Genomic DNA, 25,829 nt, shown 5'->3' with positions numbered 1-25,829 from the left:
GAACAGACATCTGGCTTAACTGCTGGACTCAGCGATTCTGCTCCCAGAGCGACGTGTCTGCCAGCAAATGCATCCTTTATCTCAGCGCTTTGAATGGAACAGTGAAATTCGTCCATCCTCGTGAAGCCGGCTACTGCCTGCATAATACGTAAGTGAAACGAGTCTGTTCTCATTTCAAAGTGTGACACACATGTAGTTTTTCTTGCCTCTAAGCTTATGCTCAAGGGAGAAAACACACAAGTGCGGCATTACTGGCGCAGTATACAAAAAATAAATGAGAGAAAAAATCAGGTGATGAAGCGTGATATCACGAAGTTCACGGTAAGATCTGTTTCTTGCTAGACTTCATGCACGCAGCTCTCTGTTTATTTCTGTGTGTGTGTGTGTGTGTGTGTGTGCGTGCGTGCGTGTGTGTGTGTGTGCGTGCGTGTGTGTGCGTGTGTGTGTGTGTGTGTGTGTCTGTGTGTGTGTCTGTGTGTGTGTGTGTGTCTGTGTGTGTGTGTGTGTGTGCGTGTGTGTGTGTGTGTGTGTCTGTGTGTGTGTGTGTGTGTGTGTCTGTGTGTGTGTGTGTGTGTGTGTCTGTGTGTGTGTGTCTGTGTGTGTGTGTGTGTGTGTGTGTGTGTGTGTGTGTGTGTGTGTGTGTGTGTGTGTGTGTGTGTGTGTGTGTGTGTGTGTGTGTGTGTGTGTGTGTGTGTGTGTGTGTGTGTGTGTGTTGTGTGTGTGTGTGTGTGTGTGTGTGTGTGTGTGTGTGTGTGTGTGTGTGTGTGTGTGTGTGTGTGTGTGTGTGTGTGTGTGTGTGTGTGTGTGTGTGTGTGTGTGTGTGTGTGTGTGTGTGTGTGTGCGTGGGTTTTGGTGGGTGCGCGTACGAAAATAAGGATGCTGCAGGACAGTCGCCTGAGGAGGGCCCTCCTATTACAGACACTTAACACTTGTACAACTTAGCGGAGAGCAGCTGCTGTAAAAATAATCATGAGCAAGAGAGCAAGAGTAATACAGCGTAACTGGTCCATTCACAAAATTTCGAAATGCTGAGTAAGAATAAATACTACAACACAATGAATGTATTAGAGAGAAGTTGATAGTATCATAATTAACAAGATGAACCGACGAAGTGATGCAACTAACTAGGGAAGAGAAGAAGCATTATAACAACGATGATTTCGCCATGGCTAATGCACTTCGTCCGCGGGGTGTAAGGGAAGAAACAGGCGGACTTTGTAGTTGAAAGTATGAAGGGTGAATTAGCTGTAAGTTAGCCATTGCGCTATTTTTCTGAACAAAATAAATGTTGTTTAATGTGAAGTGCGTGAAACAAAACGAAGGCAACTTCGGGCTGTTAACAACGTCAGTGTTAGCTTACTAATAATTAATTTATAAGCAGGGTTGTTGCTGTAAAACTTAGATCACGTATTCATAGGACGCTAGCATGAATAAGATTAATGGCGCATCAGCTGGAAAATGACTGAAAGTTATTCACAAAGATTAATGTTGGACACATTAGAAATGTGCTAAGTGAGTCATGTGCGTGTTACCGCACGTTGAGATGCAAGAATTAACATATCTGTGTTTATGCGTAATGAAGTGAGAACAAATCATAGAGGTTCGTGTGAATTTTCTCATTAAATCCACGATCTGTACACGGAGGTCCAAAAAGTTGAGTGCAGATGAACCCAGAGCACCGACTTGCCCGTGCTCTGCTAAGATTTCTCCGGGTTCAACGCTTCTCTATCGAATAACGGGTAAAACAAAGGACAGACGCACGGCCAACATTGATACCGCGAGTTTGCGTTTGGAAACCTCGCAGAAACGCGATTGCAGAGCTCCCAAAACACTCTCCTGCTGAGTGTAGGAACAAGCTTTTGTAAACGTCCTTTGCATATGCATTTGTAAGGTGGATGTGCGGCTCAGCTGTGCATAACTAGAGGGCAAAATATACCTGCACACTCTGAGCAGCAGCTCTCAAAGGATCAAGGTGAGAGCAGCCTTGAAGGCATGTAACGGGAAGGTAGGGTAAAAATAATCCCCATGCCATGTTCTCACAAGCCAACCCATTGTATCGAACATGTCAATGATGTCGGAAGTGAACATCGAGGAGGTTTAATTTGAGCCTGCCCTTCAGAGCCAGCAAGCAGCTTTTTTTAAGCATGAAATGCTTTTAGCTCCCGTTGTCAGCAGTGTGGTGACGTCACGCCGAGACCGAGAGCCATCATCCGGGCTCTGAAACGAGAACATCCGGGCACTGTACGAGACTTAACGAGATTTAACGCGACTCTCTAAGCCTTCCTACGCGACCGGCATGCAAGCGCCGGTTGGTCTCCAAACGAGTCACAAAAAATAACTGCTGCCAGTGCCTTCTCAATGTTTATCAAGATATCAGTCGAGCTGTGCGTTTGATAATGCACGGAATTATAATTTCCGATTTCTAATAACGCGTGCAAAAAGCACATAAATGCCACGATGCACTTCGTTGTCATACGTGATCTCTTAGGGGCTTCGCGCATCGAAGCAAAGCCGCGCAAGCGCACAGGGGCCCGGGGGAGAAGCGCTGCGTTCAAAGGGCAAGGCATCGCGCCGAACGGGTGGTGGCGTTCCTCCCTTCATTTACGGTGCGGTTCGGGTGTCCACCGAGATGGCAGAGAATTACTGCGCCATTTCCTTTCCTCAAAAAACCTTGCGTTCAAATGGCAAGGCATCGCGCTGAACGGGTGGTGGCGTTCCTCCCTTCCTGTACGGTGCGGTTCGGGTGTCCACCGATATGACATTAGGCCCGTAAACATTTCATGCTTACTCTACTCTCGGTTACGGGAGAGGCAGAGATTTTTTTTTTACTTTTTTATTTTATTTTATTTTTATTTTTATTTCAAACGAAAATTCATTTACAAGGGTACAATACGCACAGTGCTCTAGGACCCATAGCCAGAGGCTAGTTTCTTGGAGCTCGTGATGTGCGACAAGAAACACTGTGGTTGCACAGAAGAGGCAATGGGCCTAAGTGGTTCCTGTCCTCTTCGAATTCGTCCGAGAGTAGAAGGCGCCAGGAGAAGTGCAGTGTATTGTGAACAACGAAAGAACCGAGATGGACGCTCTGTATATAGCGTTTGTTTTACTTTTTTTAATGTAATCAATCTTGATTTGTAATTACCGTGCCGGCGAACAACGACATTGACCTTTTCAGTGTATTGCACTCCCCGTAGCCTCATCAATGCTTTTGAAAAAAAAAATGCATCATTTACGCTCACAGAGAGCCGCTTTACTGGCCGTGGAAAGGAGCAATGATTTTTTTTTCCACCTGCGAACACCTCCCAGTCACTCTTTTTTCTTTTTTTTGGCTTAATGTGCAGACAGAAGTCGGGCACTGGTTGCGGTTACTTTCGCCCAAGCAGACTAAAGCCGCCATGTAGTGAGCCTCCATCTTTCGCCTTTCAACCCCTAACAGCCCATTCCAGCTTTTTTCGTTGTACGGCAATCGACAGTGGGGTGTACACCTATCGGTGCTTAAAGTCTGGCTCCATCGAACGGGGGTCTCTAGTGATTCGAGCTCAGGTGGAGAGGGAAATTAAGATTGGGGGAGAGAAAGCGGCTGGCGGCCCCTTCTACACATCGTTTTATAGCAAGGGGAAAAATCATTTTTAAAAGTGGTTGTTTCATCAATTTATGACACAGACCTGAAACAAGCGTTTCCCCCGCTCTGCCTGTGAGCTAGACAGTATCTGACGTAAAACAGCTCACACTGAAACGCAGCGTCGGCACCTCTAAAGTATGTGATATATTATTCACGAAACCACTATTTTGTGGCACTCTTGGCATTGGGGAAGAAGGCAGCATTTCTGAACAGTCTCGACGGGCTGGTGCGACGGAGGCTTTGTAAAAGTAAACAAGTGTAATTAAACTTTTGCAAAAAAAAAAAAATGTGTCTTTGCAAAAAAATGAGCGGGGGGATGACAGGTATGGACTTCGAACGAAAACAGATAAAGCAATTTAATAAGTAGGGGTTAAAGACTAACCCCAAATGGTTCACTCGAGGCAAAACAAAACACAAAACAATCCTCGGTGAAACAAAACTGCCCGCAGCAATCTTAAACCAATACTTTTAAAATTCTAAAATAGCAAAAGGTCTCGACTGTCATTTACGTCAGGTCCCCGAAGAAGAAACGAACTAAAGAAAAGTATTACAAGCTTGCATTCGGCGCAGAGTCGGAAAGAGTCAAGATGCAGGGTAGCAAAATTTGGACGAACTTGGGTCGTACCGAAGTCTTCGTCCTGGACTTCACTCGTGAAGGTTGCCGGGTGGAGACTGCACTGTGTTTCCCATTGTTGTTGCGTAACCTTGGAGGTTGATAGACAACCTTGCGCGCCAAGTTCCAAACACTGATGCATTCTCCACCAGGTTCCCTTTTGATTCTCGCTCCGCTCTCCCCGTCTTAGCATCCTCTTTAAGGAAAAGTACACGTGCCCTCATTCCCCCGTGCACTTTCCTCCTCCCTCCTAATTTAACGAGATTGGAGGAGGCATCCCCTAGAAGGATAAGGGCTGGGGTGACCCTTAACCCGTCGGTCACGTGGCGATGAGTCTGTGAAAAAGACGCAGGACCCACCACTTGCCCGAAGGTGTTCCACACCGGTTGCAGAGGTGGATGTTTGCCACCTGCTGTGGACTTGTGCCGGGACGGATTCTACAGAAAGTGGGTCTAACGGCGACAAGCGAGGAGGATTTTTCCAAGTTGCTGACCGACAACAATGAGAGCAGGAGCCTTCTCCGGTTCCTGCATGAAAACACCTTACATGATTTCCTTTAGTATACAGCAAATCCAAATTATGCCTCTATGGCAAGTGTGAAGAAAAAAAAACCTTGGAGCTTGACTTGAGTTTGGAGAATGACTCGTGGTCTGAGGGCTCGGGATTTCCCTTTTTCTTCCAACCTTTTTGTAGTCTCGGCTGCTTTTTAGAAAACGTGTTAATGATTCTTACTAAAAATCACGGTGAAATTTTCGAAACGATAGAGAAGGAATGTTTCGACCACGACTCACAAAAAGAATAAAAACTCGCTGCCTGCTTCGGATACATGCAGCTCCTACAATTTAGTGCGATGGAATCTCATATTCCTTGACAGTACCAGTAGTTGGTCTGAGACCCCCCCCCCCCCCCAAGAGTAGAGACCCACCTGACTTAAAGCGTTGACGCCTATACAGCGTTGTGCCGAAGCAGGCTTCTGCTGCTAAGCACGAGCTCGCATGTTCGATTAGTGTGGCCAGGGTGGTCGTGTTACGAATACGACACTGTGCAAAAATGTTTGTATTAAAGTTCATGAAAAAAGTCGCTGGCCTCGAGATTTCACAAGAAGGCTCAGGACACCGAGTGGCCAGTCAAGCAACGTGAAACAGAACTCCTCTTGACCACATTGCCTAAATTCCAGACTAACCTTCCAGAATAGTGCCCCTGCGAATCAAACCGATTAGCTGTTTTTAACAGTATTCATAATTTGTTATTAGCTTGCCAACGAATACAGTCGTTAGTGTTTTCGGTGTTGTGCTAGCCCGAGCCATCACCGCCGCTCCGTTTAGTAAAATGCATCATTTAGGTTTGAAGGGTACCTATATTTTTAGTCATTGATAAGACTACTGAAAGCGAGTCTTTGTCTTCCGCTTTCAGATAGACGCTATTACCTGGAGAGTAAAACGATGGGCATATCTATCTGCCGCAGTTCTTCTCAGATAAATATTTGTAAGCCCACAGTGGCGCCAATTGGGAGGGGGGTGATGTTATCGAAGCGAGAAGAAGCGCCAGATAAAATGGCATGATTAATACGCCTGAAGATAGCTGCACTGAAGCACCTCATGCCAAGATAATGTGATTAAATGTAACGCTTGTGGTAATCGACATCTTTTCTAGGAATGGATCTGCGCAAGTTGAGTTCACGTGTGCAGCGTGACACTCCTTAGTGAGATGAGTCACCCTCATGCGTCGTCCCGATAGGAAAAAACACGGTCTGTAATCTGTGCGTCAGCGAAGCAGAGTGATAACCCGTCCGACTCGTCGCCTCGCCTCAGTGGCTGTGGCGATCGGCTGCTGAGCCCAAGGTTGTGGGTTCGATTCCGGAAGCTACAGCTATCAATTCAATAGAGGGAAATGCAAATGAAAATGGTTGTTTACTGTGGCTTGACTGCACCTTACTGAACACCATGTGGTGGAAATTAATTCAGATGCCGCAGTGTTGCCTTTCAGTTAATCGAAACGCACTTGAAGTGACTTGTCGCCTAATTATTATTGTTTAACGTTTTTTTCTCGCCCGTTTGCTGCCTACATTTGTGAGTGATGGTGATTCTAAGCCACGTCACATTTCTAAGCCAAATATTCTAATCCACGGCTGTATGCAACCCCTGACGCGGAGTGTTATTTAGTTCTCCCTGCCGTTCGGCCCGACATCCGAGTCCTTGCTTGACATTTCGCCCTTTCCTTGTGGCTGTTGCCGCTTTCGGCTCGTGGTGCCTTCTCCCTCCGCTGCTTTCGTCCAACAATAGGCAGCCAGAGCGCATAATGACGGGCCAACTGAGCGCAACAAAGGAACGACCGGCTCCTCTCAAGGACGAGGACGCCATACATGCAGCGTGCACAAACGGCGGAAGCTGCTGCTGCCACCATCAGCCGCCGGCGCCTGCGTGGAATTACCGAGGGACGAAGGGGCATGAAGAAAGAAGCTTCCTTTCTTCCAATTGAATATGCGGAATTTAGTCCTAATGACGAGCGAAGCGTATTTTCTCAGAATCATGTACGTTTCCTTTCAATATCCTTCTGCGACTACTTCAGCGGTTCGTTCGCCGCAAACCTTTCATAATTGCATGGGTACACTGTATGCGTAGCGACGAACAGCACAACAGAGAATGGGGGTGTGGCACGTTCGTCTCCCGCAGCGTCCGTGTCGTGGAGCTCTATACTACATGACCTTTCCTAAATGCTTTTCTTGAAGTCGATCAATTAAGCTTTTCGAGAGCAAGTCTCACATACTCAGATCATGCGTTTGCCACCGCCCCAGGTGTTTCACAAATGAAAAGTGGGGCGGGCAGTGCAATAACGCTGCTATCAACTCCTGGATAGCGATCTACGGCGCTTGAGAGAGGAAAACTTAGTTTAGTTTAGTTTATGGGGTTTAACGTCCCAAAGCAACTAAGGCTATGAGAGACGCCGTAGTGGAGGGCTCCGGAAATTTCGACCACCTGGGGTTCTTTAACGTGCACTGACATCACACAGCACACGGGCCTCTAGAATTTCTCCTCCAAAGAAATTCTAGCCGCCGCGGCCGGGATCGAACCCGCGTCTTTTGGGTCAGCAGCCGAGCACCATAACCGCTGAGCCACCGCGGCGGCTGAGAGAGGAAAACTAATATTTTCCTCGCACATTGACCGCTGACTAGGCCTGCACTTGACAAAAGGATTGCAACTATTGGGCCGGAAAAAAAAGCGTTATCCGGTCAAAGTATTGGGATGAACAGAACAGGTGGCACTACTAATTTCGCGGCTTGTCGCAACAGTCGTGATGCTACGTTTCCTCCTATTGTTTTCTTGCGAAAGAAGCAGAAATGCGAGGAAAAACCACTCGCTGGATGCCAGTTTGCGCCATTTTTTTTGCTGAATTAGATCCCGTGATTCACCGCTTCACAATGCGGGTTCTGGCTCCTCATACACAATGCCAATAAAAGACAAAGAGGCAATGCCTATACTGTCCTGCCGAAAAAACCCGAAACACTCTGAAAAACACTCGCAGTAAAACCTTCCCGAATTCATATTTATTCTAAGAGCTCCGATTTTGTACTGAGTCTGGCCTGAAAATGTCAGTTTTTTTTTTTTTTCATTCAAACTTTTGGGTGCATCTCTTCGTGAACATTTAGTGTGTTAAATCCCGTGACGTGCTTCATTGTAAAAAACAAAACAAAATAGAGCTGGATGATAATATGTGGCTTCCGAATGTCACACACTGACGAAAGGTCATTCACCTTTAAGCGCAGTGACTACTGCTTTTTAGCTGAGAAGTCCTTATGTCTCTTCCGCAAGACTAATCTGTGAATATTTAATATCCAGGGGAAGTACTTGAACGAATGGTGTTCTGGCGTATGCATACTCTATAGAATAGCCAGTTCTTTTACGTTGCTGACTGGAGCTGCTAGCCTTTTTTTTTATACAGCGCGAACATCGAAAAACAATTCATGATATTCCGTGCCTTCAGCAAAATGATCCTACTGCAGTTTTTTTCTTGTGCAACAGCGCAACGGCACAAGGCCAGAGACACAGCGCTGACCTTCTGCCGTTGCGCTGTTGCACAAGAAATCATGTCTGACCAACGTGCCCATCTGTTATTGTTCTACTGCAGTTGCGGGCGTAAACGTTTTAAATTTCGCTTGTATACACATGACAAGTATTAGAGAGCAGCGGAGCATTTACACCGCTAGTCGCTCAAAAAGTGACACTACATATACACAGTGTATCACAAGGTGGTTGTTGAAGCTTGGAACCCTATAAATAAAATCGAAAAACTCTCGGGTCTTATGTACCACAAAACAAAAACTGATCATCTTCAAATTTCTCGAAACGAATACCCCCCCCCCCCTAAAAAAAGAATAAATAAAAGCCCCAAAACAAAGGCACCTGCACTAAGCGGATCATGTCACGTGTTTTGTAATCACATGATCTGGCCTGCACTGCCTCAGTTTTCCCTGGAGATGGTGGTGCAGAAAGAGGCTGCCATTCATCTTGATTAGCCTCAGCCTATATCTTGCGTATCTAGCGACGATGGCTGGCTTAGCATATAAAACGGACGGAAAAGTTTATAGATTATCCATATCCTGATGTGGAGTGGTTGTCAGTTTCTTTGGCGTTCGGCCACACTAAAGTGATTTCCATGGAAGGTGATGATAAAACATTTATTAATAGCAGTATAAACCAAACTTAAATATTAAATATAGAGGCCGCTATTACAAAATCATTTTTAAAAATAATCCCTCTATCGTATTTTTAGTATCTGCGCTCCCTTGTGCCCTGGTTCTCTGCGCAGTCCACAGACTGTGACATATTACTATAGTAGGATACAACTTAAAAAAAAAAAAAGCAGTTGCTAACACTGGGCCGCGGTCCGCGGCACCCTGTATTACTCCGCTGGCCAATCGCAAGTTTAAACGAAATCAGCTTTTTAATGTTTGACTATATCAAACGATCCACGTATCAAAATTCTAGAGCTCATAATTTTTTTCTTGTGATAAGCTCCTTGTTTACGTAACAAGAAACGTTTAAGCAGTGGACTATTTTTTCGTCGTGGAGGAATTCTGTGCGCGGAGGCTGAATGTGGGCGGAGCTTCACTGCAGGCTTAAGTTGTATCCTACTATAGCGTTAAAATACACACAAAGGACAGAGAGCAGAAACAGGACAGCGCTCTCTGTCCTTTGTGTGTATTTTAACGCTAATAATATGCTGCAGTCTGTGGATCAAAAGCACCAATTATCCCAACTTTATTATTTAATCACGCTCTGCGCAGTGATCCAGTTCATTAGCCTAGTGCCAACTATACGCGTACTTGGCTTCACAATCTGTGGACACTGAAATGGAAGGTACTACAGCTGGCTCCAGCAAAACAGCGGACGATAGCGAAAGCAGGTCGTGCTTTAGAACTACGCGTGAGTGGCAGGCAGTATTGCTGGCCGACGCCATGGCCATCATGGTCGGTGAAGTGAGAAGCGTGAGACAGCCCACGAGCGGTTCTTCCGTGCAAGAACCTTCGATTGTGGCTTCTGTTCCAGTGTCAACAGAATGTGAAACAAGCTACAGCAAGAATTCAAGTCGCGCCTCATTTTTATTATTGCGTTTAGCTTGCACCTGAACGCGCTGTTCGCACGGATTTTTGCCGATTACGTTTGCTACACGTAGTAAAGGACAAGGTGAGAGAGGTTAAAAACAGATTTGATATTAATTGGTTTCCACTTGGTTCCATATGTGGTTATGGGCTTCCAATTTTGCTTCCTTTTTGATGAAATTAAAACTCGGGCCTTACATCAGGCCTACAGCCCATAGCAGCTGGAGGCCTTTGCACGAAATAGCAACTGTTCATGTCATAGTGGCAGCGAGCGAAATACAAACAAGAAAGCGCTGTTACAGTTCATTCACTTGATGTGAAACACCGATAGCTTAACTAACGCATGGGAAAGAGTGCATGAAGAAAAGAAAGCAACGTTGTTCTGACAGTGCGTAAATCTTACTGGACGCGGGCGATAAGCTGCTGTTTCCTGCAGGCTGGTTTTCCCCACGGTATGCAAGGGACAAAAAAATATCTGGGGCTCAGATTTCACCCAAGTTGCTGCGCATTGCTCACATATCCGGCCGGTTAACAGAGGCGCCGACCGGGATTAGTCATAAAATTCACACAACAGTATCGGTGACGATGCCGTAAACGCGTTTTGATATATTTCTCGGACATCCTATAGGACCGCCATTGTGGAACAAATCATGACTCAAGAATCCGCAGAGGAAATGTTTCAAGATAATGTTTACGATTTCATTTTGATGCATTAAGTTTAAATCAAAAAGTAAAAGTGGAATGGAAGGTAAAATATGATGATTCTTGAGAACATAGACAAATTTAAGAAACTGCCTGCGCATACAGGGTGAAACTCAGAAGGAAGTTTTTTTTTTTATGAGCGCGAGATAGCGAAACCTACCGCTAGTGTACAGGAAATCTCAAAGGGTACATCATCCCAGTCGATATGAAGAAAATTCTTTTTATATTCTTTTTATATTCTGGAACATGAATCTGTCGCAACGACAGAAATTGTCGTCGTATTTGGGATCAGGCTGATTTTCGTTTAGAATGGCATACACGGAAGGCATAGGGTCCCGGGTCATGCGCGCCTATACTCACGGGAAGACCGCGTGCAGAGCACAAACATTATTAGTCTGCACAAACGGGAGCATTTGTCCCTGCGTGCCGGCGTGCCACAGCCTCTGGCGCAGCGTGGGCGAGCGATATCGACCAGCCAGCTGGGGCCCTCGTGAGGACAGATATTCGGACTCCCACAGCTATCGCCGCGCCATATCCGAGATGTCTTGCGTTCCTCGTCGATAATGGCGCCGGAGCATTTGAACTACGCTGTCGCGTGCACCACTCAAACGCTTCCCGCACGATAGCACGCCGTCGTAGACAGCACAAGCCCCTCGTCGCACTACGCACGAGGAGTTGTTACAGGCCGCCGCCCTCGATTCCGTCCGTCAGACTGCAGCGGCATATACATGTACCAGACGCGGACCGGTGTGCGCGCGTGTTCCCGAGCTGTCTCGGTAAACAAGGGAACGGCCTCTAGCGCTGCAAGGCCGCGGCGTATACTTGGAACGCCCAGCGCGTGAGTCAGCGGCGCGCGGCGTAACGTCGTCTCGAGCGACCCGTCGCGTCACCTGCGCCAGGGAGCGTTGCAGGCTGCTGCTTTCCTCGTATGCCAGCAAGCACCACGCGACGCGCCACCTTCCCCTCGCCTTCCCGGACCGCCTGCTTGCTCGCCGGTGCCGCAACCGGAGCGGAAGCGACGAGCACGCGCTCCCGCTGTGTTGCAGCGGCGACGACAGCGCGCCTCACCGATAGGCGCGGGCTTGACGTTTTTCCGCTGCACAGCCGGTTGCTCATCTCAGCACCGACGCTCACGCGTACGCTATAAATGGAAACAAAAGTTGCTGCCCCGCGACACGAGATGGGTGCGGATTGGATACGATCGTTATTCGAGAGAAAACGCCGTCCTCTTTCGCTGGTCTTTCATGTGTTGCAACGTACCGAACCGTTACATAGCTTGTCGCGTTCGTGCGAACAGAGTTGAAGTGCGTAAGTATAGCCATGGGCGTCGACCGCTGTGCGTTAGTGACATTATCTTTTCTCGCGGAAACTGTCGCCATAACCACAGCCAACGACAGATGTATAACACGCGTTACCGACGTTAGCCAGCAGGAACTGGAGAGGGGTGAACCACTCTCGCTTACAGCTCCATTTCTGCACTTTTATCTCGCGCCTTTCGTATAGCGGCTGAAGAGGGTATGCTGTATACGCACTTACCACAAGCTAGGGACGAGCGCTTTGCACATATCACTCCCCGCCGCTGCCCTCTGTTCTAGTGCCTTAGATTAAGAGCGAAGAGTTCTTATGAACCAGATAGCGCAACTTTTACACATCTGCGTCCGTCAGCATGGAAAGATAGCAGGACATGATGCTTGGGGCAAAAAAGTCACGTGTTGTCGTCTCTGAAACAATGTAGTAGATATATTGGACGCCATCCTTGTACTGTACACTCTCGACACCATCTTCCTCTCCTGGCTGTTATTCCTCGACGGTTTCTTTTTGACGGCCCGTTACACGCTCCACCTATTTATTTTCGTGGAACCTGGTATAACAAGCGACGACGGCCTGTACGGTCGCCATCCTAGCTGTCCCAAATGGGCCCTGGGATTCCTTTCGTTTTGCTGTGGAGCTTTGAGTTTCCTTCGTCTTCCGGCTGTCAAAACATTTCCTTACTGCCATTCGCTGACAACGTTCATCTTCCACTGGCTTGGGCTTTTCTTGTAGTTTCACCTTTCCTGTAGGTTCATCAAGATGTCGGCCTGAATTGATGGGCTTCGTAAGCTGCAGAATTGCTGGCTACATCCTAGTGCTATCGTCATGGGCGTCCGGAGGGGGGGGCAAGGGGGGGCGGCTGCACGCCCCTGGAAAATCACTCACTCCAACCGTGAGTGATGGCCGCACGCCAGGGGCGGTGGTGCACTCAGCCAAAAGGGTAAAAGCAGCCCCGCTTCGACGCTTGGTCACATCTGCGAAATGCCGCGTCCGGGCGCGCGTCGTTCCGCCGTTTTCAAACCACGCCACCGCCAGCTCTGCTGAAGGACGACCTGTTGCAGACATGCAGCGGCACCGGCGAGCATGTGCTTCGAGCCGTCTTGAGATGGGTGTCTGTTTCTTTGATCTCTAGAGAGATAGCGACACGGAGGCAGACAGTGCACAGGGCACAGGTCGCTCGCTATAATCATGATACGTTCGTACGCCGGCCACCGATGAATTCTTGAGGGGGGAAGGACAAATCAGCCGTGTCCACCCCTGCTTTGTCGGGCTGCTCAGGGGCAAGCGGGCGACGAGTTGGCGCCGCCGCCGCGCGCTGTCTCCTCCGATCCACGGGATAGCTCGGTGCGGTAGAAGCGCCGCTTTCAGAACCTTCGGCAAAGGGGATTAGCTGCTTTTGTTCACAGCGACGCAGTCTCCAGAGGCGCCCCCACACCAGCGTTCCTTGCGTCTTCTCCGAAAACCAGCGCCTTTGGTCAACGCAGCCCGATGGCGCCTGCCTGGCTCGCCTGTCACCTCTGGCTGGGCCTCAAATCACAACAGCGCCCATGTACTGTGCGTGTCAGTGCATGGTAAAGAGACCCAGGTGGTCGACATTATCCGAAACTCTGTACTACTCCGTCCCTCATAGCCTGAGTCGTTTTGGGGCTCTGAACACCATAAAAGCACAAAAACAAATTTTCCGGCCGAATTAGTTGCGGGTGTCCCTTCCCCTCGGAAGTCGCGCGGCGTTCCTTACACCCCAAAAGTGCGCATTCGTGGATATTGTGGCAAGTAAGCCCTTGCACGTGTGCGCGCCTCTGTGTTTGTGCTTCGGTGTTTTTAGTGGCGGGTTGTCAACGAAGGTGAGAACAACCAAGACAGGGGACGAGAAAACGACGAGCGGCGAGCAGTGTGTGTGCGGTTGCTCGACTGTGCGGATGCGCGAGCAAGATGGAGCGAGGTGTATGAAGCTGCGAGCGTGCATTTATCTTGTAAATAAGTTTTCGTTGTATATATAGTCATCTTTTGTTTTCAACGTACTCGTTCAACCATTTTTCCAATCAATATATATGATGACTGTGCACTGAGAGCGTGTAATGAAGCACAGAAATGAATTTATCACCCGTGTAACTACGCAATTCGCCCAGAAAAATCCGAGGCGCCTACAGTTGCTGTTCAAGGAAGACTGACTGAGTGACTGTAGTTGCGTGTTTGTGAACATATTGCGCTGTGTGCTGGTCATCAATTCGGGTGAGTCGAGAACCCGTATGCAGTAAGACTGAGCACTTCGAGTATTGATAGTATCTTTTTGCATTTTTATTAATTTTAATTGTTTCTTTGTTGATAAACTCCAATGTATCTCTACAATCCGCGCTTTAATTTGCTGCTTGTAATTTTCTTTCATGTGTGTATTTTACTTATTTTTTATTTATATATAAATAAATAAATTTACTCCGCAAATAGTGCCTTTTCGCTACGAATATACCCCCCCCCCCTCCGGCGCCAACAACCAATGCCCCCCCCCCCCTGCAAAAAATTCTGCGGACGCCCTTGGCTATCGTATGAGATCTGTTTTGGTTGGCTTTGTCCACCTTGAAAATTTTGATATACAGAGGTGAGGCGCTTCATATCTCTTCCGACCATTTCCGCGGACGGGTTTGGTATGGAGCAGGGAAAAAAGATCTCGATGCCGCGTTTCTGCGTCCAATTCTCGTGTCCCTTGCTACTGAAGTCAGTTCCGTTGTACGCAAGAAGTCTTGTCTTCTCAAAAATCGTTCAAGTAACTCACAGTCTCGGCGCTTTCTCTCCCACTTGTAATCTGCCACTATTTTTCTGAATTCGTCAGTGGCGGCCAAAAATGTCTGTGCATTTCTTAAGCCGTCCTTTTTTTTTCTAACTTCGGCGAAGTTCGGGTGCTGGGCGAGGTTCAAGAGCTAGGAATGTAACTTCTAATGTCCTTTTTCTTGCTTGTCCATGTGAGCCTCTTAAAGATTTTTCAATAGGTATTCCATAACCTGTTGTGTCCGCCGGACTCAGTCCTGTCGTGATGGAGTTTCAAGGCTTTGGGAACGCTGGACTCCAAAGAACGTGAAATGGGTAATTGCGAAGGTGACTTCGGAAGAACTGTTCGCTTACAATTCTCCTGCCTTTATCAATGCGCAAAAAAAAACTACAAAGGATTGTTCAATCTTTTCGCTGATAATCAAGCACTACAAGCCACCTCTTAAAAAAAGAACATACACAAAGTTTTTGAGCGCCCATATTTTTGCCTTGAAAGAGGTCTACAGGCCTAGTAATCATCAAAATTAGCTCAATACACCAGTGCACACTGTTAATGATTAATTACAAACGATCTTATACAGGCAGTTTCGATCTCGGTCGGCGACAGCCGCTTAAGTGCACCTTGACGTCATGGTCGACCGATCTACCTGGACTACCACAATACTGATGACGTCGGCGTCGCCGGCAAACACTGGTTGTTTCTCACAAAAACCACTGTGTTCGGTGACGTCACAATAATTGGGGCGAATACACCTTGACGTCACTCGATTTGGGTGGAAATGTCGAGCGGCTCCTCGGGCAGCATTCAAAATCATATTAAATTATGTTCCACTCAACACCCTCAACTGAAACTTGCTAGAAGGCATCCCATTACGCCCATGAAACAAATCATATAGTTCGTATGCGTTCGAAATTTTGTGTCTGTACCCCTTCAAACTTGACCCGACTTAAAGGCGGACAGGCAAAGTGGACAAATGAAATTCATTAGTTCACGTTCGAAGTTTTCCAGAGCTGGATGGTTATTGGGGTTTAATGTCCCAAAGCAACTCAGGCTATGAGGGACGCCGTTGTGAAGGGCTCCGGAAATTTCGACCACCTGGGGTTCTTTAACGTGCACTGACATCGCACAGCACACAGGCCTCTAGAATTTCGCCTCCATCGAAATTCGGCCGCCGCGGCCGGGATCGAACCCGCGTCTTTTGGGTCAGTAGCCGAGCGCCGTAACCACTGAGCCACCGCGGCGGGGCCTTTTTTCCAGAGCTGGCTACCCGTCAACTTCCCATCACGGACTCGAACAACGAAGCGTGATATGTGTTCGCATTATTTCTACTTATACGAGTTTTATTCTATTCAGATAGTTGAGACTGTTGACGCTTCTCTTTGCTTGTTTTATTTTTATCTTCCGGGGCAAACGAACTGCGCTTTTTGTCCTTCAAAGATTAGATGGCAACCGCCCGGGCGTCGACGCTAAGAGCTCAACAAGCGATAGCACTGTTCGTTCGTATCATATCTATTTACGTGTATTTTCCGCGCCTTGTCACAGCCTATAGACATTTTTGCACACTTCCCTTGAACGTTGCGCGCGGACTATGGCCACGGACCAGTTCTTTTTCACGGTTATGGTTTTTTCCTTTTGTGACGTCTGAGCCGATAGCAGCCCAAAGATAGCTGTGTTTGCCTCCCCTTATCTGCGAGAGACGCGACCACCGGTGCGCTGTTCGCAGCAGCTCGCTACTGGCACCTTCCATCTGCTACCCCTGCCGACGTCACCGGAGCGGATGCAATACGAGAGGAATTGCTCTCGAGATAAGGCTTGTAGTTCGTCATGTATTGTACGCGGATGTTGCTTGCATGAGTAAATCAGTAAAGCGGACGAAGCTTCGTCGAAGCCTTCCGGAAAAAGGCGACTGTTTGTTTCATGCGTTTAATGGTTTATTTGTTAGTACTTCCTCTTTGTGTTCGCTGCCATGCGGGTTATATCGGTCAGTATAGGGTGACTGCCATAAAATGACAGTGGTCTTTTGGACAGTGGATTTTTGGTTTCAATTAACGGCTCCGGACTTTTATGTGGCTAAGTGGCTTCCGTTAGATAAACTGCACCCATTTCCTTTCAGTTATAATTTGTATATAAAGCTTAACAGGTCGTCTATTTTTTGTTGTTGTTGTTGTTGTAGTGCATGAGATTTTTTGGTTTTCTTCGCACATGTACAAGTTACTTTTTCTGCGGGACGCGAATAAGCCGCTGCAACTAGCATGTGAAGTACGTTGCGCATTATTAACGCGGAATCATTACTTGGTTACGTCGGAGGGGGCGTGTCATCAAAACGTGTCGGCAGCAGTTGTGGCGTTCTCAGAAGAGGCTGGATCAAACGAATGGTTGTAATCGATGGAGGATGATGCGAGAATGATGCGCAAAAAATCTGATGTCAATAGCATGATTAGTTAATTAACGTCGATATAGTGAGAGGACGGGAAAACAACTGCGGATGGCAAATTAGTGGAAAGATAGGCAAACGAGTGGAAATAAAGTTTGAAATGAATTGAAATGTGTTTGATGAGTGATAATTATTCGAACCAAAAAGTTTGATTGACAGACAATAGTTAATTGTGAGCAAAAACCATTGGACGGTTGAATAGGCTGGACGGGTATATAGTGGGTAGACGGGAAAGCAAAGTTGGCGCCAAATTTCAGAACTAAGGTGTGTGATTTAGGTGAAGGGATGCAATCAGAGTGAAAGTAATTAATTATGTGATTAACGAGTGCGGTGGAAAGCTTTCGCATTCTCCCAAAGCGGGTCGCCGCAGCGATCTCTAACGTTTTTTTCTTTTTTTTTTTCTGTCCTTATACCGCGTAAATTCACACAGAAGGTCAGCGGGTAAAAGTGGGACGAAAGGCAGCCCGAAAGAGACCGGCCACACCTTTCATGGCACGCATCGGCCATCATAGAAGAAAACAAGGGGGGCAGAGCAATAGCAACTGAAATATGTGCAACGCGGGCGGTGATTCATTAAACAGGAGATATCCGCAACGTTGAACAATAGTAAATCTAAAGGTGACAACACACCTTACTTATCACATTCGGGCTGGGCTTTTGTAAGTGACGAATACTGGAAGCGTTTTCGCCTTGAACCCGCTATAGTGTGCCACGTTTGGTTTAGTGTAGTGTAGGTTGACAAAGTCTAAAAAAAAAAATAAATGTTGGTGAAGCGGGGAGAGACAGAAAGTCGCTCAACATCGAACGCTTATTGAAGTGTCGGGTTGTGCTAAACTAAACGGCAGCGCACACAGATGCCAGTGAAAGAGATAACGTGCTCGTGAGGTTTTGTCCTGCTAGCCGCGGCTCTTGGGCTATCGTGTCAGTGGCTGTCGTGACTGGCAGCTCAAGGCGTTCACGGGTCATTCTCAGTCGCCAGCGGCCTTGCGAATCCAGCTTACTTCAGCTCTATAGCACCTACAGATTAGTGCGTTTTCGACGATGCCGGGTTCAGGCTTCTCTCGGGGCCTGTGCAATGTATGAGAAGCCCTTGCCGTTGGAAGGCGACGGGGGTGATGTGTACGCAGCCACTCGCACTCGGCAGCAAGGACGCCGAGTGTAAAGCAATTGCAATCACAAGTTCACTCGTCTTATCTCATGTTTGTGCAAGCTTTGACCGGCGCGAGCTCGCCTGGTCACGGATGTCGGCGGCGGCAGCAGGGAGCGATGTCTCTCGACAGAAAATAGCCCTTGTAAAGACGAATCTACCCATCGCGCATGCCCTTCTGCTGGTTTCAAGGTTGTTTTCAGCGGTCGCCACAGTGCGCGAAGAAATTACGCGATTAAAGTAGTTGCACACGTATTGAAAAGCAGTGCAGGGACTCCCATATATTACAAGTCGACAACGGAAAGTGGCATTGACTGCTTCATGTTGATTGCGGTAATTTCAGCCTGCTAAGTTACAATATCAGAGGCGACCTTGCTATACGTACCCGTGGCGAAATTATCACAAAGTTTTCTGCGCTGTTAAAAAACTGAGTCACGCGTAATTTTCAGGTCAATAAGGGCGTGTGTGTTGCAATAATCTTTCTTCTCTTTTATCGAAACCTAGTGTTGACTACGCACCAAAACGAAACACTCGTCGTAAAGGGACGTCGCCCACAGAGCGCTGAAGCAAATGACTCCTGAGCAAGAGCAGTAACTATAGTTTGCTCTCCCCAACTGACCAAAGCGAGAACCAGCGACTTCTGGCAGACGGACGGAATCGAATAAACCCGTGACGGGGCATCACTAGCGGGATGGGCACTAGATGTGCTCCGAATTGCAGCACGTAAACGCTCGCGCCGCGTGACCAGTGCGTATTGCAGAACGTGCTTCCTTCAACCGCATATCCTACGGTTTTGATCTCGCTCGTCTGGCTAGGTTCAGCGCACTTCGCGACGACTGGAAATAGAGTCTTCGTATCAGAAAGCTCTTTGCAAACGAATCCAGCCTTACAGATGATTTTGTTGTTTCTTCGGGAGAGCGTGACGGACGCCCCCCTGCAACTGCAGCAAAAAGCGGGATGCACTACATGCCGTGCGACTCCAACGGGACGGTCGTGCATCGACTCTCCCTGCACGCCGCAGGATGTCCGGTCTCGACGGCCGCGGTTTCCAAGGCACGATATGCAAAGACGCTTCATTCTTCATCTTTCAGAAGACGATGAAGATTCCGAGCCGGCCTACACTGGTGCCGGGTGAACCCCTTCTTTCTCCGGCCATACTGCCGCACTGCTTGCATCGAGGCGCAAAGCGGCACATAACTATCGTCGTCGTCGTGGCTGTGAACGTGAGTCAAATACATGCCCGTTTCACGACGAGAATGCAGCCTCGGCCGCGTCTCAGGGGCACGCCACGTTGCCGCCGCTACTGCCAGCCAGAGCGAGATAAGGGAACGCCACGTCTCTACGTCGCCCCGCCGCAGCCGCTGCTCGGCCACTTCGTCGAGTCGCCGTGCAGAGCAGCTTCCTGCCCGGCAGCTGCCGAGGCGGCCGCGTTGCGCAACAGTCCTCGAACAGCCCCCCTGGGACTCGGGTGAACGACGCCACACGAGGCGCCTCGCATTGGTTTTCGCGGAGCACGCACGTCGGGCCGCTGCGTCGGTGTGCCCGAGCGGCACGTTCGCCGAGCGCCAATGAAAGCGATCCAAAGGTGCGAGACGATCTTGTTTTCCTTAATAAAATTACCCGCGGAGAAACCTCAGGAATGTGGCAGAGGCCGTGCCGTCGCTGTTCACTTGAAGGAGGCTTCCGTCCCAGTAACGTTCCTTTTCTTTTTCCTAGTTTCTTTCCGCCACTTACTCTGCGCACTGTATCGTCTGTTTTTATTGACAGTGACGTTCAGAAAAACATCCTTGGCGTCGGCTTTGAGTCTGGCAGAGAGCATAAAATCGCGCTGCTGAAATTCCCTACTGCCGCTGTGCAACACCTGCCGCGTTGTGCCGAGGAGAAACTTGGCCCAAATCTCTGAGTTCAATATTTTTTTCAATCCGCCCTGCTTGCCGCGCAGCCTCCAGAAAACAAGGCAGCTGGACCAAAGGAAAGAAGCGAAAAGTTGACGCGGAAGCAATACATAAGGCGCGCATATGTATTTTTTTATACTCTTGTGTCGTGTCGTAACGGATGGGTCTTATCGAAGCTTGAACGAACGTCCAGGTGGTCCAGCGTATTTTCCGCTTTTTACACAGAGTGTGCAGCATTACAGCGACGTGTTTGTCAACATTTGTTCTGAAAGGCCCTAGTCCTGCAGGCGACGTTACTGAGTCATCGGCGTCGATAAGCCCGCCTCCGTGTAATGGCTTGTCTTCACCATATTTGCTGCTTGCATAGCGCTGGACAAGAAACACTCTTACGCACTAGAAATGAGCGTATTTTTCTTTCTGTTGTCTTTTTCTTTCATTTCGTTTTTTCTTCTTTCCCTATTTTTTTTTGTATAAAACCTTCAGCGTATCTCTTTACTATATCCAGAGAAGCAGATGGGTAACATCTGCCCGCTCTGACTAAACCCAGAGAGGCGAATAACATCATTTCTAAAATCTCGTCGGACCACGGGCTCAAAAATAAACGGTCTAGTGCCTCGGGACGCAGTTATATGCGTCTTGGGAACCATACAGGTCAGCCATTGGAACGAAGTGTGGGCGAGAATAAAGAAGGACAACTTTTAACGGCAAGTAGATGCTAGATTTATTTTATCGATGCTTGCATCTGACAGCAAGGCCACTCGATTAAAACGAACTGGTTTATTCAAACTTGAGGATGTTCGGCGGATCGGCAGAGCGAGGGAGGACGTTGCTGACGCTTCTCTTTCCATCGTTGTCTATCGTCCATCTCCCTGTCAGCGTTGCTCGACTCTTGAACCCTTTTGTTTTCGGCGGCACCTCTTCCATGCTTAGTTTTGTTCGTAACCCCAGTCGGCGTCGCTCGAACAATGGAACCCTCGAGTTAGGCAGCCCGAAGATCGGCGGCTCCCCTTCCATGAGTCAAAAGGAATTGTCCTTCCTGGGATGCCGTTACATACAAGAATAATCGTATACAAGAAAAAAATGAGGGGCGATCAATTTGGTGCGAAGGAAATGCGATAGCATCCTTCTTTCAATCGCCAATCCATTCCAGTTCTGAATCTGTTCCAATTCTGAATTCATTGTCTTTCGCTCCCCAATCTGTTCCAAATCTAATTCTATTCTAATTCCGACTACGCAGCCACACCAAATGTGTCACATTCAGAGGTCGCGTCCAGTCCTCATACCACTACCGGCGCAGTGCGCCGGCAGGTGGCTGTTTCAAACATAGCCACCGGCGGGCCTTTTGAGACCCAGGTCGCTCCTCCCGAGCACAGCCTTAGAAAGCTTCATTTCTGCGCAGGTAGCTCTTCGGGAGGCTGTATATTTTGTACGTAGGTTGTGGGCCTTGTTACGATTCATCTTGAGACCCGAGATTCCACGTAGCGGCAATTTTGACGGGTCGTTTGACTTCAACTTGACCCCTCGATGACCTCACAGAAAAGGGCGACTTTCTGGGAAGTGGCCGACGAGGCTCTTCCCACACTCGGCTCGGCGAAAACGACCTCCCCTTCGAGAAGCAACCGACAACAGGAGAAGAAAGGGTGTCCCTCGTCTTGAAAAGAAAACCCGGAACGAATCCGAGGAAGCCTGCGCAGCTGCGGCTGTGACGTCAACACGACACAATGCTATAGGAATGCGGACTGCGGACTTAGGAATGCGGACTTGCCAGTTCCCACGTGCGGGCTCTAAACAGGTGTCTTGGCCAGCTGCGTCTGTGACGTGTGGTGGCGATCTTTTGTGCCCCATGAGTTACCGCTAGTGAGGGGGCTCAACAGGTCTTCGATGGTGGTGCTGGTGCCGATCTTTTGTGTCGCGATGGAAGGTCCCCTGGTGCAGGGGCGGAGTCTTGGGCTATATAACCTGCGACCAAAGTGGGCACGAACGCTCTGGACCTACGGTAATAGGTTCATCCAGTGGCTCTGAGCCTTGGGTATCAGGCTCATCCAGACGCTCGACGCTATGAACTCTTAAATTTTGATTCCTTGTTCTTCTTTTTGTAAATAAGTGTCTTAGTTTCTTACCATTAAATCTGCTTGTTTTTGTAATCTCTAACCATCTGAAGTTAAGACCGTTCCCTCATCCCGGACGAGCCCCCTTGGTGACGCAACAACTGGCCACGCTACCTCGAGCCGTAACAACTGGTGAACAGCGGTGAGATACGAAGACCCAACTGGGATACGAAGCCTTGGGATCCGAGGCCTTGGGATTCGAGGCCTGGAAGTCCCGACATCTGTGGAACAAAGACTGGTAAGATACGAAGACCCAACAACTGTGGATCAGCGATGAGAATCTGAAGCCACAAGCGACAACAACGGTCGGCCAGCGAGAGTGCAGCTGTCTTGGACATGATCACGTGTGTGGGTGAGTGCTTGGCTTTTCCTTTGATGTGGACCAGGTTCTAAAAGAGGGTTAAAATTTAGAACTGGTAGACACCTGTGCTTAAATCTTACAGGTTTGGTATTTTTGCATAGTTGTTTTGGAAATGGCTCAGACTCAGAACTATCATGGACCTTGTGGGGATACACATGAATCCCCTGCCCCATTGTAACGGCCGCGCGTAATTATCACGCGATGCTATGCGCGCGCCGTTCGGGAGGTTTTGCGAGGGAGGGCACTCTCGCCACCCCCGCTTCCTTTCGCTCCCCGCCGCGGAGACTTTCCCTCTTTCCCCTCTTACAACGGAGAGACCTCCTCTACACAGCCCGGGATGAGACGCGTTTCTCCCGAGGCTCGCTTGTCTTCTGGCGGGAGCCGTGCACACGCACGGATCGGAGATCTGCCACGGAGACCGCTGCCCTTATCGCCCGGCCACCGTGTGTGACTTGACCGCCGCGGGCCGTGAGCGAGGAACCACGCGAGGTGAGCGGAACCTACTTCCCCCACATTTTTGCGTGCGTTCTGCCCTTTGTGTTTTCCACCCCCGTACGCGAGCGGAACATCCTCGCTCGTTACGGCGGTTGTATTGTTGCTGCTGCACTGTATTGCTCGGGAGCAATAAACGCTCCTCCGAGTAGCATACTCGTGTTTGTCCCCTCTGGCCCGAACCCGCCGTGGTTGCGACCTACCGCACCGCGGGTTGGGGGTCACAGCTCTGACTGCTAGGGCTGGCACGCTGGTGCTAGAGAGCGACAACTGCTTCTAGCCCTTTGAGCGTTACTACAAGAATAGACCCCCATATTCTTGGCGCCCAACGTGGGGCCAGAGGTGTGACAAACCGAGTGTCTGTGTGAGCGACTGCCGACACACAGACTAGCCATGGCGGCGAGCGGGATTGACATCCAGTCCCTGCTGTGGTTGTCCAATACGGCTTCTCAGCAGCAACATCTTGGCACGGCAGTAACAACTACTGCAGGTGTATTTCCAGAGGCTGACGCTAGCCCCTGCGATCTTATATCGTTTGAGCCGAGCGGTGATTCACACGACACACCGGCTCAGACGAGCGGCGACGCTAGGCACTTCTCGCCAAGCGCTATGCCGCCAGGTAGGGAGAGCATGGCGCGACACGTGCAACCTTGCTCATCCCACCTGGGCCCTCAGCCAGAACTACCTGGCCAGGCCCAAGAGGCTGTGTTGCGCAACGCCTTGCGCCTCATAGAGAGCCTCACGGGTATCGTGCAGAACAACCTGCAAACACCCGCTCCAGCGGCGAGTCCGAGGCTAAGGGTGGACCTTCCCAGCTACGGTGGCTACCATGATTTTGTCAGTGCCAACGAGTACCTTGAGCGCATGCTGACCTACCAGCAGGCGACAGGGCTTTCCGATGGCGAGATTCTGGCGCGTGTCGTGCCAATCTCACTGACTGATCAGGCTGCCCGCTGGTTCCGCCTTACTGGCCATCGGTCTCGCACGATGGAGGAGTTCCGAGCGAGGTTTCGCGAGGAGTTCTTGCCCGCAGATTACGAGCGTCGTCTGCGGCGCGAGTTGGAGCTGCGTACTCAGCATCCGGACGAATCGTTGCTTGAGTACGTGAGGGCGATGGACGAACTCTATCGTTTTGCAGACCCCTCAGCTTCGAACGGCGAGAGGGTAGAGCGTGTTACGCGACAAGCGCACCCTACCTTCGCAGCCTACCTACGAGGCGTACCGTTCAGGGACTTGGACGAACTCGCCTCGGCAGCCAAGCGCATACAGGCGGACATACTCGCCTCCCGCGCGTATCGGCCACCCCCGCCAGCGTCGCAGGCACTTGAGCCGCGATGCGCCTGGAACGGAGACACTTTTCGAAACCGTTCCCGGGGAGCCGAAATGGTTGCATTCAGTGACGGGCAACTGAGAAACGGTTGGGAACTGTCAGACCGAGCTCTCGACCCGTACACGTATGCTATGCGGTCAGCACACGCTGCGCGTAGCCAAGGTATGCAGAATCGGGACCGACATACCGACCCGAGGACGCTAGACCAAAGGGCATCTGCGACGGTTCGCCCGGCAGGGAGGAACGGTCAGCCGGCGCGAGGCGACAACTGCCCCGCCCGGCAACGGCCGAATACCCTCTGCTACCGGTGCAACCAACGAGGGCACTACGCCCGGGAGTGCAGAGGCCCCGTGAACCGAGAGCACGCGCTTTCGGGAAACGAACGCAGCCGCCGGTAAGCAACGCTTCGCAGCCGGCGGCGTCAACAGCGGTGCTCAGTGAGTCACACGAACTCCTAGCCCCGTTGGCTTGTCGTTTGGAACCACCCAGCGACACGCCAGTACCGCTTATTGAGCTTACAGTGGCACAACGTAAGTTCATGGCATTGCTAGACACAGGAGCGAGCGCATCCCTGTTTGGCGACGAGGTATGTGAGCATCTCCGTCGGAACGGACTCCGACTGCGAGCGAGCAACCTCACGTTCCGATTAGCCAGCGGCACTGCACACGCGAGCGGTGCCGCGCGGCTTGTGGTGCGGTGGGAGAAAAGAGTGAGGCGCCAGCGCTTCGCTCACCTCCCCGGCCTATCGGTTCCAATTATTCTTGGTAGAGACTTCCTCGCCAAGACGGGCATTGTTATTGACGTCTGCAACGGAGGATATAGGGAGCGAGCATGTGGCACCCTGAAACCTTTCGTTCAACCCCAAAAAGCGTCGAGAGCACATTCGCTTTCCGATGCTTCGCGCGCAGACGTACGCAACGATCGCCCGAAAAAGAGCCTCGAAACGCCTTCGCCCCGGCTGAACAACCAGCCTGTCGACCGCGCCGAGAGGAAAAGCGCGGAAGGGAACCTCCCTCCTCCCGCGCGACCCCCTGTCCCCCCTGCGGTTGCACTCTGTGCCGCGGCGGCATGCAGGCCTCCCCACCCGCTGCTGGACAACTCAGACAGCTTGTCGGGGGAGGAAAAAGCGCGTTTGTCTCTGCTCCTAAACGAGTACGACGCCGTATTCACGGAGCGGCCTGGCTGCACTACGCTGGTTAGGCACAAAATTGAGACAGGCGACGCTGTTCCATGGAAGTGCAAGCCTCGGCCAGTCAGCTTGGCTAAGAGGAAAGCGCTCGATAACGCACTGGACGAGCTTCTCGATACAGGCGTTGTGGAACGATCAAACAGCCCCTGGGGGTTTCCAGTGGTGCTGGTGCCCAAAAAGGATGGAACAACCCGCCTTTGTGTGGACTATCGACGCCTGAACGAGGTGACACGGAAGGACGCATACCCACTTCCGAGCATTC

The 25,829-nt window shown here is 49.8% G+C and overlaps 1 protein-coding gene across 1 annotated transcript; it reads left to right on the top strand.

Annotated features, from left to right (window-relative positions):
- The first annotated feature begins 23,657 nt into the window (after positions 1 to 23,657).
- On the top strand, positions 23,658 to 25,309 carry LOC149350270 (uncharacterized). Its single transcript, XM_089582227.1, has one exon. The coding sequence runs from the start codon at positions 23,658 to 23,660 to the stop codon at positions 24,774 to 24,776; it is 1,119 nt and encodes a 372-aa protein (XP_089438353.1). The 3' UTR covers positions 24,777 to 25,309.
- Positions 25,310 to 25,829: the final 520 nt, after the last annotated feature.

This window comes from Amblyomma mixtum, chromosome 3, assembly GCF_055824585.1.
Source record: "Amblyomma mixtum isolate Tamu chromosome 3, ASM5582458v1, whole genome shotgun sequence".
NCBI lineage: Eukaryota > Metazoa > Arthropoda > Arachnida > Ixodida > Ixodidae > Amblyomma > Amblyomma mixtum.
The sequence above is the reverse complement of the archived record's forward strand: the minus strand, read 5'-3'. Positions and strand labels throughout refer to the sequence as shown.

Bases quoted from the DNA above. Each gene is read 5' to 3' on its own strand.
- LOC149350270 (XM_089582227.1), top strand. From the start codon at position 23,658: ATGCCGCCAGGTAGGGAGAGCATGGCGCGACACGTGCAACCTTGCTCA.